The sequence below is a fragment of the Morus notabilis genome, unplaced genomic scaffold (genome assembly GCF_000414095.1).
Source record: "Morus notabilis unplaced genomic scaffold, ASM41409v2 Scaffold99, whole genome shotgun sequence".
In the NCBI taxonomy this organism is placed as follows: Eukaryota; Viridiplantae; Streptophyta; class Magnoliopsida; order Rosales; family Moraceae; genus Morus; species Morus notabilis.
The window spans coordinates 326,661-341,982 of NW_010362482.1; the positions used below are offsets into that span (position 1 = coordinate 326,661).

The following is a 15,322-nucleotide window of genomic DNA, read 5'->3' on the forward strand; positions in this document are numbered from 1 at the left end:
GAGAATGAGAATGAAAGAGAAGTTATATACAACAATATGATTTCTTGTGAATGTATGAAACTTTATAAAACAAGTAAAACTTGTAATTTACAAATAAATTAAAGGCAGTAGTTAACTACAAATATACACCTGTGCATACAAGCCCTTTTTTTTAATTGTTTTTATTAAAGAATTAATTATTTATTTTGCATTTTCCAGCAATGATCATGTTCACGCAAATTGCAATATTTACTTTGATGTTGATGAGAATTGCGATGGGTCGCTTTCTAGAGTTAATTTAGTGCATGTTTGTTGCTCAAGAATAAACCTTTCCACTATCTAGTAATTACAGAACTCAATTTTTTAATTTTTTTAGAAAAATAAATTTTCAATGAGATGAAAATACTAATTAGCTGGATAAGCCAATCACTGAGGACCACGTGGGGTGCAGTGCGCGTGCACTGGTCAACGTGTCGTTTTCTTTTGATGCTTTGTAAAGTTCTTAATTTTTTTTTTTCCCTCTTAATTGTTGCCAAATGCCAAGTTCCATACGACAGCTGCAAAAGCTAAAACACAAGACGGCTTACGGCTGTGCATTCATGATTTGTTGCGCCGATTCATTTATCACAACTATATTTTTAATTCTTTATTTTTACTTTTATTATTATTTTTTTCTGTTTTTATTTATTATTATTTTTTTTTTTTTTTTTTTGCCGCTGAGGATGTATTACAACTAATTGATTTCACATGTGGAACCATTTTTTTCATCCTTTTCGGAAAGGAAAAAGTATAAGGACAGCAATTCTTTTAAGGGCTTTTCTGACTAAAAGATTTTTGCATAATCTCTTTTACATGTTTGCTATCTGTTATTAATCAACAATTTCATATATAGCTAATAACCAAAGCCTTATGTTATCTCCAGATGACATCAAGGCCATCTTTGTTGTCTTGGCAGCTTCGCTGGGAAGATAAAAATTAAAAGAGAGATTCTCTCGTAAGTTTGAGATACGGGTTGATTAAGTTTTTTTAACTTTTAAATTTATGTATTTTTTAATTTTTACGTGATTTTATGTAAATTTAACGAATAAAATAATTTAACTTATTAGTATATTAGCGTACTAAAAAAAATCTTAAATTAAAAATGGAAATAAATGAACAAAAAAAGACATATTCACATTGCGTATCCAAATCGTTATATGTACGTACCAGATAAGGATGAATAAATGTGCAATAACTTTAATGATGCATTATTGTGGACAATACTATTGGTATCAAAGGGCTTTTTTAGTTGGATGACGTTCACTATATTCTCCTCTCTCTCTCTCTCTTCACTTTAACTTAATATTGTGTATAGAGTTATTCCAGTTAATTAATAGATAAATAATAGAAAATAGGTCCATATGAAAAGTTTAAAAAAATATATAGGTCATTTTTTAGTTATAGAAATTAATAGACCATAACTTATCAAGTTATGGTTTATAACCAGATAAGTTATGAATAAATTTGTCAAGTTATGGTTCATAACCAGACAAGTTATGGACAATAACTTGTCAAGTTATGGTTTATAACCAGACAAGTTATGGTTCATAACCAGACAAGTTATGGACGAACACAGTAATTTGGCTTATTTATTAACTTATGTAAACTATTGGCCTATTAATTTTAATTCATCTCAAGTCTTGACCTATTTTCCTCTTTCTCTCTAATTAATATTATCATAACAAGAGTAAAATAGATGTTGCGTTGGACACCTTGAAACATAGCTGCTAATTAATCAAAATGTCACGTCTTAACCACTAACAAGAGATAAATCCACAAAGCAATAAGTCAATATTTTAAAATGAAAACATTTGGCTGTTAATTAACCCATATATATATATATATATATAGCTATGACCACTTCATTGCACCTTCTAGAAAGAAAAATAAAGAAAAAAAGTAAAGTGTTTTTTTTTTTTTTTTTTTCAAATAAGCAAAGTTTAAGTAAAGAGGTTGGTGAGAGAAAAAGCTATCCTCTAAAGCTCTGATATAAATTAGAAAACAAAAATTGAAAAAGAAAACTACAAAGTCAAACTCAATCTAGATCCCTTCCCTATCCTTTGGGATAAAAGAAAACTCAAAACCTGTTTACGAGTGGACCAAAAACAGAAATTATAATTATAAATATAATGGACCAAAAATGAAAAAGAAGCCAATTGATATCTGGTTGCTTTAACATTTCAGCCGACTTCGCTGTATGAAAACGACCTAGAGAACCTTTGTGGGGCAGAATTAGAACCAAAATAAATAAAATGACAAATAAGATACTTCACACCATAAAGAGGAAAAGCAGAAAGAATATTAAATACATATAATAGTCATTAAACAAGCGTTGATTATGTTACATCTCTTCAAGCTTAATGTTATTTATTGTAATTTTCATATTACATTTTTTACTTCTACATGTTATAAGTTACGATAACAACAGTTTATATATGAATATGTATGTGTATGTACGTGTGCGTATATTCACAATTATTTCGCTTAGCAAATTCCGTGAATGCTTAAAAGGTATAAGTGACATATGATGTATCTACCAACTGACAACAACAAGTCCGTGTGCCATCAAATTGCTAGCTGGAATGTAGAGAGCTAAATAGTACTTTTCCCCACTTAGATTGGTCTGTCACGTTCATTTTATTAATTTGAGTTTAAAATTTGAGTTTTGTTATAATAAAAAGTTCTCACAAACAGTCATATTTAATTTTTTTACTACAGTAAAAAGCTCTCACAAAAAATCACATATCAACTCAAATTAAAAATTTAAATCAGCAAATTAAACGGCATCTCGAAGCTATATACATGTAATGTGTGTAATGCATGTTTTTAATGCACATATTGAGATAATTTCTTTGTGACATCTTTTTGACTTTTTTTTTTTTTTTTTTTAAAGTCACCTAAGAGGTAGGTTTGGTAGGAAGTAGTAACCTCCATATACCGTAAATTAAGCTGGCTTATATAATTTCTGTTGGAGCATTCAAAGCTTCGGGCTGACGATCAAGTCTTGAAGCGGCTTTACTTCCCTTTTGGTAGCTCAACGCCTTGTTATTTGGAAATTAATTATCTCCTAAAAATGCACATAAATAAGCACTAGTACTGTACAAATGAAGTATGTGATACATACATACATATGCATCGAATGTTGTTTTAGGTTCTATAGGCAAGTAGCTATTGAGAAGGGTGTATTTATGTGTTGTCTCACATGAAAATGGATAGGAATGTGAGATGTTTTATATGCATGAAATGATTTAAGACCCAATATGTTGACTTTTTGGGGTAAATTGAGCTTTTAAAGTATGTTGGATCAATTTCACATGTGATGCTTTCTCAATAAGTGGCATCAGAACCAATGGTCTGTATGAGCCAAAAGATCACACTCGATTGTAATTCTCAAGTTGCTTCTCATGGAGAGTTGGTGTTGCCCGCAGTTGATATCGTTACAGGTGCATATGGTGGAGCATTTGGTGGACTCACATGATTTTTCATGCTCAAATTGGCTTCCATTTAGAGCATGATACTTGGATGTGCTGGCTATTAGAAACTTTGGTTTGAAGAGGGGCTCGATAAACACACACGTGAAAGGGAGATTGTTGAGAAAAGAGTATGTATGTTGTCACATATGAAAAATAGATGGGAATGTGAAATAATTTATTTACATAGAATGATTTAAGACCCAACATGTTAACCTTTTAGATTAAGTTGAACTCTTAATGTGTGTTGTGCTAATTTCACATTTGTGTTGTTCTAGTCCCTCCTGTCATGGAAAATTTCTTGCTACTATTATTTCTAGTTGTTGTATGCCATCATTCTCTACCTTTCTTCTTGCTTATTAATATATTATATCCGTTGCATTATTTCTTAATGCAAAGAAATGTTGTTCAAACACATCGTGTTTTGTTTTAAGTGAAAAGCAAGTCCCAAAAATAAATCATGACATGTCGTTTCTTATCCAAAGTACAAAGACGTATATTATTTTCTCCAAAAGATAAAGAACACGATATGACTAACATATATACCGTTATGTTTGCTGTCATACTACATGTCATTCACGTTTCCAGCAAAATAATAATAATAATAAACAAATAAATAAATACATAAATAAAATAAAATAAAACATGTCATTCACGTGAATCTATTTTATCTCGCCCAACAAACGATGTGTTTGCTCCATGGCGCTTGTCCAAAAACAAACGACATATCGTTCCCCCTGAACAGGAGACGGCATGGTTCTTTACAGAGTTTTTATACATGTCGTATCTGATAAATGGAAAAACGATATATATATATATATATATATATTGGGTTTATGCTCCATGCTTTTGTTTTAAGAATCAAACTAGTCCTTTTTCTTGGTCGTTTCAATACTCTAAAGTTTACCTGTTACAAATTGATGTTGATCATTCTTGACGGAAAGCGACATGTCATTGACTCATTTTGCAATATAGTTTTCTTTTTAAATTAACGACGCGCTGTATTTCCTAATATTCATAGATGTCGTCTCCCCATAATCAGAAAACATCGTATTGTTTAAGTTTCTTGTCGTTTTCTATTCTTGTCGTTTAAAACTGCATGAATATTTCATCATATTCTATTTCTATTCATATTCTTGGGACTGTTTAATTGCCGACCTGTCGTAGTTCGCAATATGCAGACACGTCGTTTCCCATGAACAGAAAAGCAACAAACCGTTTAAGTTCCATGTCGTTTCCATATAAACTACATGTCGTTTTGATTTCATAAAAATACTTTTTACGAATGTTGTAGATTCCTCGCCTCATCAGAAAACGACACGTTTTCATAATGAATGCCACCCAAACGACATCTGAATTACAGAAATTTAATACTAATAGCTGATTAAAGCCACCAAAAAGAATTCCAATACCCTTGCATATGCATGCTAGAACACTGTTATCCACATCTATCAAACACAAACACATCTCTTTATATTGTAATCCAAGATCCATTCTAAAAAAAAAAAAAAAATCACAAGTTATTATTTTTTTTTTTTTGAAGGTACAAGTTATCTTTTTTTGGTCGACTCTTCCAGGCAACATTTATATACACGCTTAAATCTGACAAATTCAGTGCATATGAAATTGACAAAACCAGATATTTATACTTTGTGAGGAACTGCGTTTTTAACATAGTTTAATACACATCGAGGCGTACTTATAGGCACACCAGAAAATTAAAAAGAAAAAAAAAAACAAACACAATAATAACATAACAAAACAAAACAAAAAAACTAATATATATGAAACAAGATTTTCCCATTAACATGATGATCATAAGGTTGAATTACAAGATTAAGTTTTACTCCCATGGCAACAAAAACCAACTCATATATACTTTTTCTCTCATCACTCCGACCTCATCCTGTTGAGCTGGTTGAGAGCCGGTTGTAGGATGTTGTAGACCACCCACAGCACCGCCGGCGTGATCACTATCAGCAGCAGCTGCCCCCTGCTGTCACCACCCGCCGCCTCCGCGATCGCCGCGATCTCCCCGGCCGATGCCTCGGGCGCCGACGCCAGCCCTAAGGCTGCCAGCCCGCCGCCTATGCCGAGCCCGGCGATGACACCCTTTGTCTCCCTCATGCGGCTGATCTGGTTCAGCGCCGGCTGGAGGATGTTGAAGAGCACCCACGCGATGGCAGGGATGATCGGCAGGAGCAGCGCCAGGCCGCGGTTATCCCCGCTGCTGCTCTCAGCGGCGATCTCCGCGATCTGCTGCGCCGCCATGGCGGGGTCGCAGGCGCTTAGGGTGGAGAATACTGCTCCGGCGAGGGCGGCTCCGGCCAAGGAAGGGGAGGAAGTTAGACCCTTTGGGAGGTTTTGGAGGGACAAAAGTGAAGAGGGCAATTTTGAGGTGCTAATTACAGGCTTGATATTCTTGGGTGTGTTTGTGGCTATGCACTTGGCATTCAACATTGCCATCGTGGTAGCCATTGTTGCTGCCATTGATAAGCACAAAAGTTAGGGTTTTGGTTTTTCTTCCTAGTTGATTTTCCTTTCTTTCACTTTGGGATTTGAAAAATGGTTTGATATGAAAAAAGGGAAATTATGTGGAATATAGATGTGGAAGCCACGAGAGGGAAAGATGTCCAATAGAATTGTGGAGTGTGGATTCTTTTCTTATCCAAAGAGTTTGATAGGTGAGACATGGACCTCATATTTGGTACCCCACAACAGTTTCTTATCACTTCCTTTGCGTTTGTTTTTTTTTTTTAATTCAATGGTTTGGTTTTAGAGTTTGGTTAACCTTAGCTTTGTGAATTTGATTGGGTTTTATGGTTATGTACATTTGATTATTATAAGTCCAGGTTACGTACATTTGATTATTAATGTAGGCACTTGTGGACGTTGACTGTTGGAAATCCCTCGTGCTAGCCCTAACTGAATACGCAAGAGTGTGATAATTATGGCCCCGTTCGTTTTATTTGAGTTAAAAAGTGAATTTATGTGTGAGAAGACACTGTAAAAAAAAAGTTGAATTTAAATTTTTATTAGAGAAAACACTGTAGAAAAAACTTAAGTTATAATTCAAACTAGCGAAACGAAGGGAACCTATATATAAAAGTACGAGTTAATCTCATTTTTAATCCTGAATTATAGGTTCAATTTCATTTTAGTTCTGGTTATTTAAACATGCTAGAACAAATCTTTAATCTTTCAATTTGTTATTTTTTGGACTTTCAAATTGTATTTAATTAATCATTTTGTGCATCTAATCGTTAAACTCTCAAAAAAAAAAAAAAAAAGGGCATGTGATGGAGACAAACACAGCGTACGTTGGACACAATTTTAACACGGAATGTGTATCTTGTTCCTATAAGATTTTAACATTTAGATAGACAAAATAACTCATTTAAAACAATTTTAGTAAATAAAAATTCGTTTTAATTATAAGACACTTTAAATTAAGAAAACAAATTGAGATTTGACTTATACTTTGAGGATTAAAAAGAGTTTAATAAAATTGTTGTGGTCATCTAATATTGATGAATGATCATAATCTCTAATGAAAAGATGTCAATCTCCGACAAGTCGTTGGATTGGATAACCTCTCTAAAGAATATAACTCTATGAACTTAAGCACTTGATTTTTTTTTTTAATTCGTTCAGTGTAAAACTCTAAAATTATTATAAAACTGACTAAATTCTAAGGCTTTGTTTGGTAAGAGAGATTAAGAGTAGAAAGGATTGAGAGAGTTGAAGGGATAATGAGCATGAAGGACGAGAGGATTATAGTAATTATTTACGGGGACGTAACCAGAGTTCAAAGTCAGTAGAGGCACAAGAGAACTTGGAGAAGCTAATACATATGAAGAACAACCACCTAAGTTTTAATCCAAAGTCTTCTTGTTCAAGAGCCAAAAAAAAAAAAAAAAGTCTTCATGTTATAAATTACATCACAATATCAGCAAAGCAATAAAAACGATTATAATTATATAATGAAAAAAGTAGAAAACAGAAAAAGAGAATCAATGTTAAAATAGGAGTACTCTACCATGAGATTATAAATAATTATAATAGTAAAATATGTGGAGAGAGAAAATTCAACCACAAAATAGAAAGAGGGAAAAAAGAGAGAGACCGAGTGATATAATGATGTAAGCCAAAAAAAAAAAAAAAATTATAAAAAGATATATTTATACTGTATGAATGAAAATGCAATATATGAAGGATAAAAAAGGAATTTAATTGTTTTTTTTTTCAACGTGGTGAATTACATAAACCCAAAAACACTACAAAAAAATAAAATGATAGTGGGGGCACAAAAGTTTATTTAGAGCATGATTTTAGGAACTTATAAAGGCAAAAAAAATTTCTGATATTTCAGTGGGGGCAAATGATAGTTATTTAATTAATTATTATATTGTCTAATTGTGTAATTTGTTAATAAATTTTTTAAAAAGTAAAATAGTCTTTTAAAAGTAAAAGTTGGTGATTGCATGAATTATTGCATTAATAGAAAGATGCAATTTAGTGGATTAAGAAGGAAAGCATGTCCCTTAATCTCTTCTCTCTCTCCTTTCTTCCCTTCCAACCAAACAAAAGATTGCATCCGCCTCTCTCCTTCCACCCCTCTCTCTCTCTCCCTCCATCTCTCCTTCCAAGTAAACACTGTAAAATTGGCAGCGTTACATATGCAGTTCATTTTTCATTTTTTTTCTTTTTTTTTTTTTTGTACTTCACGAAAATTGATTTTCAATTGACTTGGCAAAGGGCAGTTCCCAATTTTTGCTGTCTGAAGAGGCTGAAAGCAAAGCCTGCAAAGTATATACGACTAACTATTTTTCTTGGTTTTTTTTTTTTTTTTTGAAGGTAACTATTTTTCTTTGTTAATAAAGCATTCAAATAAAAGAGGGAAAAAAAAGAAAAGAAAAGAAAAGTGCTTCATTTTTAGCCGAAAAAGGAGTCCGAGTACTTCAATAGCTGGCATCTAACTTGGGCTTCTTAGAAAGCCCAACTGCTATCACTTACTGTACAGAAGCCCATATGATATCGACCCAAGCCTAATAGGCACACTAAAGCCCAATACTACCTGCTTCACTGCCCAAAATGAAAAAAAGACTTTCCATTTTCTCTTTTCTTTCATCTGATTTTAGAGGACTTTCTATCTACGTCCTCTGTTTGACAATTCAAAATAATTTATATCTTTGAAAAAAAAAAAAAATTATTTTTAGATATTTTTAAGACCGTTTAATTTATTAATTTAAATTTTTAATCTAAATTAAAATGTGATTTTACGTAAAAAAATTTTATTGTAATAAAATAATTTAATTAACTGTTTTTTAAAATTTTTTATTATAATAAAATTTAAATTTTAAATTTATTGATGAAATAAATGGGATTTAATTTTTTTTTTCCTTTTTTCTAAATTTGTTTAATAACCCACGAAGCGGAAAACCCAATCCATCGTCACTTCCATTAAGGAGTTCTTACTATCAGAGAAACAAAAGGAGCTCACAAAAATGGCGGACAAGTAAAACAAAGCTTTTCTGCAAATCCCAAGTTTCTCTCAGTTCTCGTTTCCGTACAGCACACCATTAAAAATGACTACTTTATTGCCGAATCGACCAAGCCTGGTCTTGTCTCCGTTCTCTGACCGAACCCAAAACCCACTACTTCTCCGTCAGACCCATTTCTTGGGCTTCTCGCACTCCATTCCCAAGCCATGCCTCCGCGGCTCGCTCTCCGTGGCTCCCCCCCGGTTTCAAACCCCGCCCCGAAAGCCGCCGAGAGCGTCGGCCGGGGGCTGCTCGGTCGAGCCGAGGGGTTCCTCTACACGCTCGCCGACGCGGCCGTTTCGTCGACGTCGGATTCCGTCACCACCGCCAAGCAGAGCGACGATTGGCTTTCTGGAATCGCCAATTACATGGAGAGCGTTCTCAAGGTAAGAAGAATTCAATCGAATTTGGGATTTTTGATGTTTTTGATTGGATTTCGTTTATTGAGAAGAGAAGATTTTAAACAGGTTCTGAAGGATGGGCTTAGTGCTTTACATGTTCCGTACGCTTACGGCTTCGCGATAATTATGCTGACTGTTCTTGTCAAAGCTGCGACTTACCCTTTGACGAAGAAGCAGGTTTGTAACTTTTAGTGATGTTTGGTGTGTTTTTTGTAATCTTTTGTTTGCAAAGTTTGGAACTTTAATTTCGGAATTTGGTATGGACAGGTCGAATCCGCCATGGCTATGAGGTCTTTGCAACCTCAAGTGAAGGCTATTCAGCAGCGTTTTGCTGGAGATCAGGTGAAATTTGCCTTTTTCATTACATTTCTTCGTTTGTTGTCGTTTTTATTCTTTGCGTTGTCGTCTGTATAAGTTTATGCATGAAGTTGGTGAGTAAAGGTGTTTGCTTTATGATGGTTTTCTGGCTTTTGAACCTATAAGCTGAAGATGAGACATAAACTGTACGTTGTATTAATTTGGGGAAGATTTGCAGGAATCATTTAACTGGTTCCCTTTTTCTGTTTTACTTACCAATATTTATGCTTCTTGTTAACTTGCAGGAGAGAATTCAACTTGAAACTGCTCGATTGTATAAATTAGCGAGCATAAATCCGCTGGCAGGTATTTGTTTTACATTGTGAGTTTAGTATTAGTACGTTTTAGTATTAGTACTTTGTAGTAAAAGAAATGAAGAAAAACTTTCAATTGTACTCATTCTTATTTTTCTCACATCCAGTGGGAAGAATTACAGTTATAGAATTATAGTTCGACTTTCAGGCTCACCTGCAAGGCTAATTCGTAGATGTCATATAATTTTCTGTTGTTCTTCGATTTTTTGTTTCCCATTGTATTTGACTTTGATTATATTTTTCTATCCTTTGTTTGTGCCAGGATGCCTGCCAACACTTGCTACAATACCAGTCTGGATTGGCTTATATAGAGCTCTTTCGAATGTGGCAGACGAGGTAGCTGCTCGTGTTGATTTGCTACTGGTTACAATATGTCTCTTTACTAATATTCTTTATGAAATCTAACTAAAGTTTGTTTGCCTGATATAAGGGACTCCTTACAGAAGGATTTTTCTGGATACCCTCCTTGTCTGGTCCGACAACAATTGCTGCTAGACAAAGTGGCAGTGGGATCTCTTGGCTTTTCCCATTTGTAGTAAGTGTCTTTACTTAAAAGCTGAAACTCCTATTTTCATGAAAATTGCCCGGATTTTGCAAAATTTGTTTTCTATAGGGGTTGCTATTTGGATTGATAGAACTAAAGTTCGTTTTTAAGCTGGAACTTTCGTCGTGAATATTTCTGCTTCTTTAATCTGAAGTCCTACTTATAGCTTTGTAATGTAATTTGGCAATGAATTCTGCCCAGAGTCACTGGTAAAGATCAATACAATCCATATATCAATGAGATTCCGTTTCATCTAACTTAGATATTTACAAAGCAGTTGTGAATGTTTAACTGCTCCCAATGGTTGGCGAACTAGAAGTTTAACTTGTTTTTCGATCAATAATCATTCTTTACCTTTCTTTATACTTCTCTGCACCGTTCAACTCTGTGTTGCTGTTTGCCTGAATTGGCTTTTCTTCTTTGATGAACTATTATTTTCTTTAGGAGTTGGCTGAAAATATATAATCGCTTATGGTCTCATTTATATTTCAGGATGGTCATCCACCGCTTGGATGGTCAGATACCTTGGCATATCTTGTCTTGCCTGTGTTGCTGGTTATCTCACAGTACATATCTGTCCAAATTATGCAGTCAGCACAGGTTAGTAATTTTCTAGGTACAAATTAGCCTTCTTAAATGAACTTAACTACCTATACTATCATGTTTTAACTTGAAGAAGCACTTTTCAAGCATGTTAAGCTCTCAACCTTGATATGTGTGTGTGTGTGTGTGTGTATTTAATTCTGCCTCCTAGGTAGCCTTACATTTTGTTTTTCAATCATTAACTAACATGTGCTATAACTTCCAGAGTAATGATCCAAACATGAAGAGTTCTCAAGCGGTTACAAAGTTCCTGCCTTTAATGATTGGTTATTTTGCTCTTTCAGTTCCTTCTGGTCTGAGCCTTTATTGGTGAGTGGTGTAAAGCCCTTCTAATCTAACGAGCATTATAGCAATTCTTTTATGAGCTTTTTTTTTTTTTTTTTTTTTTTTTTTTTTTTTTTTTTTTTATGAATTAAAGTATCCATATGTTCATTACTAGCTGACTTTTGGAACTGCTTATATAAGTTTACATCATCCAAAAATGCTGATGCAGGTTAACGAATAATATACTAAGCACAGCGCAACAAGTATGGCTTCAAAAGTTAGGGGGTGCTAAAATTCAGGTTAAACAATTCAGTACTGATGTCATCAAGGAAGAACAACCCCGAGTGGAAAAGTCCATCCCAGACTTGACTAACACCCAAAAGGACACCAGGCAAGGGGAAAAATTGATAGCAGAGGGTCTACGACCTGGTGAAAGGTTAAACATTCATTCATATTGTTCCTCTTTTTCTTTCTTTTACGGTGTAGCTCTGACTTTCTTAATCTGTTAATACATTCCAGGTTTAAACAAATAAAGGAGGAAGAAGCAAGGAGAAGACGACAAAGAGAAGAAGAAAAGAGGAAAGCTGAGGAGGCAGCAGCGAAGGCATCTCAAATACCGAATGAGAGAAATGAGCGAGAAAATGAGGGTGGATTGGATTTAAATGTTGAAAAGAATGACACAAACCATTCTGAGAATAGCATTCACAATTCCTCCAGTAGTGAAGTTGCTGTGAATGGAAATATGCCTAGAGTGGACTTGAAGGAAAGTGAGAACACAACATCGACATTGGACAACGAAGTCTCCACTAGTTTAGAGGTTGATGTCAGGGAAGAGGAGCAGTCGTACGAACGTTTGAGAAAGGTATAACTGCGAGCTTACATAGAGATGTATATTTACACACACACATGCTGTTACACACTCTTAATTGTGTCCTCTTTTCTCCTTGCCTTTTCTTTCTTTATCATATTTCTGAAGTTTGAATCGTAGTAGGTTGATATACCATGTGAATTTGAATTTCAGGAAGTAGGAGCGTATACTACCCCGACCACTAGAGATAAGAAACCTTCCGAAGACGACTGATATTCAGCTAGAAGGGCCAACAAAGAGGATGGCACTTTCAAGATGGTATTGGTAATCCAAGTTAATCAGCGAAAAAGTTGACCCATGTCTAATCAGAAAATGGGGAGCACTTGACAGAGCTGCATAAGCACACTGTTTATCAGCAAATTATTAATGTGATTTATACTCGGGGTTTATGCTATTCTCTTGTGAGGACTAAGTTCTCAGCAGTTCATTGGTTGCGGCATGATTTCATTTACAGGACAGAATTAAGTCAGAGCAAATTTTGGGGTTCTCGTACATCGGTAAAGATTTCTTCTTGCCTACGATGGCACATGTAGAATCTGTACTAGAGAGAAGTCAACTTTTTTCTCATAAGGGTAGGTGATAAAACCAATATATCAAATTTTTGTGCCCATCAAATCCTTGTTAGTTTTAGATACTCGGCGTTACCGCACGCAAAAATAATAATGATTTAGCTAGCTTGGGTGCTTTGTTAGCTTCTTTTGAGTTGTTATACAGTTTCTTGAAACAGTCGTGCTATTTAAAAGACTTGAACACAATCCAAGGAATAAAGGTCCCATTTTTTTCCGTTGATTTGAGTTTTGCTACAAGAAAAGGCTCTCAGAAACAGTCACATTTAATTTTTTTGTTACAGTAAAAAGCTTTCACACAACATTACATCTCAACTCGAATTAAAAACTTGAATTAGCGAACCGAACGGGTCAAAAGTGATCTAGGTAATATTCTCTTCGAAGCATGAAATATACATGAAATATAAATGCATGTATTTTTGTTTGTTTAGCCGTCAACTTTTATTGTTGCGGCCAAAGATTTTCGTTGATGATTGTTGATGAGTGTCTCAAGGTGCGTTTAGAATTCGTTCTAAAATGATTTTATTTTCTGTATGAAAATGAAAACGAAAACGTTTTAATTTTCATTTTGGAATCATTTCTGAAAATGTGTTTGGTAGTTTTATTCTGAGATTATTTTTAGTTTAAAAAAAACTAAAATTGTGTTTAGTGATTTAATTTTTAAAATCATGTAATAATATTTAAAATAATAATATTAAATATATTAAATAAATAAATTAAATAAACCTTATATACATGAAGAAATGGGTTTCGGAGGAATAAAATTGGTGTGTTTTTTCGGCTGTGATCGTCGTCGTCGTCACCAAAGAAGAAGTCGTCGTCCAGACGCGTCAAAGAAGAGTGGTCCAGTTGGGCAAAGAAAATGAAAATGAGAAACTGAAAACAATACTTAATCGTTTTCAATTTTGCTACTTTTTGAGAATAAAAAAAAAACGTTTTCAGTTTTTTATTTTTCAGAAAATGCGGTGTCAAACGCATTTGTGAGTGCGCTTTCATTTTTTAATTCTTGAAAAATGTGAAAAATATATTTGAAAATGATTCCTTGATGCAAGCAGGCCATAATTAAGCACAGAATGCCTGCATTTGAATGTTCTGAGCAATAAGTGGGTCCAATGCTGTATGCTGCCTCATTCTCTCTCACTTGTCTGTTGCATTCTCTCTCACTCGTCAGATAAACGAAATGGCAAAAAGAAAAGCTGGGAGCATGCATAGGGTGTCTTTTTTTTATTATTAATATTTTTTGGCTCTGCATGCATAGGGTGTGTTTAACTTCAAATTTTTTTATTTTTTAATTTTAAATAGTAGACCATTTTGAGATTTGGATCTATTTAGTTAAATACTGTGAGGGAAGAACGAACAATATTACAAGGTACAACACAACTTATTAATAAATGGTAGGTCTTATAGTACGAGATTTGTAAGTAGAGCCCACTTTTTATTTAGTAGTACTGCTCAGTATCAATGGTGCTCTCAAGCTTCTTTTTTTTCCCCCTCTTAACATCAATAACATCGTTGAATTGGAGTATTCTATGAATGTTTATAATATTAGGGTTGGTAATATGGGTCACGATATAATAATACGATTCGAAAACAACACGAATTTTGTAGGTTATGGTTAAAAAAAAAGTCAGGTCAGAATTGGGTCGACTTGAAATTGATACGAAAAATACGGGTCAATTTTGGGTTGGATCTGCCTAACCTGAACACGACACGAAACTCATAAAAAACTAAAAAATAAATATATTTTTCATTACATATTTTTTATTTTATTATGAACTTGTGATGTCATGATAGTTATACTCAAAATCTTATACTATTATTTGTTTAATTTCAATAAATGTTATTGTATTTTAGCGTGTTATGAATTTTAAGTTATTTCTAATATGTAAAAAACTAAATAAAAATATACAATTTTCGTGTCAATTTTGGGTTCACATGTCAATTTCGTGTCACGTTCGTGTCGTGTCAACCAATAAAGTGGTCGTGTCGTGTTCGTATTGCGGTTTTTAAAAAATTTTGTATCACAGATCGTGTGTGGGTTAATTGTAAATTTAGAAAGAAACGATCAAAACACTACACGAACACAATACGTGATACGAATTGCCACCCTTATATAATATAGGGTGCGTTTGGAATTGGTTCCAAAATGAGTTTGTTTTCTGTATAAAAATGGAAATGAAAACGTTTTCATTTTCATTTTGGAATTATTTCTCTAAATATGTTTGGTAGTTTTATCCAGAGATTGATTTTAATTTAAAAAAAAAAACTGAAACTGCGTTTGGTGGTTTAATTTTTGAAAACATGTAATAATATTTAAAATAATAATATATTAAATAAATAATATTATTAAATATATTAAATATATTAAATAAAC

The 15,322-nt window shown here is 33.6% G+C and overlaps 2 protein-coding genes across 2 annotated transcripts; one reads left to right on the top strand and one right to left on the bottom strand.

The window, feature by feature from the left end:
• Nucleotides 1-5,242: 5,242 nt before the first annotated feature.
• On the bottom strand, nt 5,243-6,129 carry LOC21410242 (photosystem II core complex proteins psbY, chloroplastic). The gene has a single exon (XM_010102020.2). It carries the CDS (start codon nt 5,976-5,978, stop codon nt 5,379-5,381), a length of 600 nt encoding a protein of 199 aa, XP_010100322.1. The 5' UTR covers nt 5,979-6,129; the 3' UTR covers nt 5,243-5,378.
• Nucleotides 6,130-8,924: 2,795 nt separating this feature from the next.
• On the top strand, nt 8,925-13,165 carry LOC21410243 (ALBINO3-like protein 1, chloroplastic). The gene is given in 12 exon segments (XM_024168153.1): nt 8,925-9,224; nt 9,227-9,417; nt 9,499-9,609; nt 9,700-9,774; nt 10,035-10,095; nt 10,366-10,439; nt 10,534-10,638; nt 11,140-11,247; nt 11,456-11,559; nt 11,744-11,950; nt 12,034-12,376; nt 12,536-13,165. Coding segments are annotated over 12 exon segments (1,587 nt in total). The 5' UTR covers nt 8,925-9,076; the 3' UTR covers nt 12,596-13,165.
• Nucleotides 13,166-15,322: the final 2,157 nt, after the last annotated feature.

Bases quoted from the DNA above. Each gene is read 5' to 3' on its own strand.
- LOC21410242 (XM_010102020.2), bottom strand. From the start codon at position 5,978: ATGGCAGCAACAATGGCTACCACGATGGCAATGTTGAATGCCAAGTGC.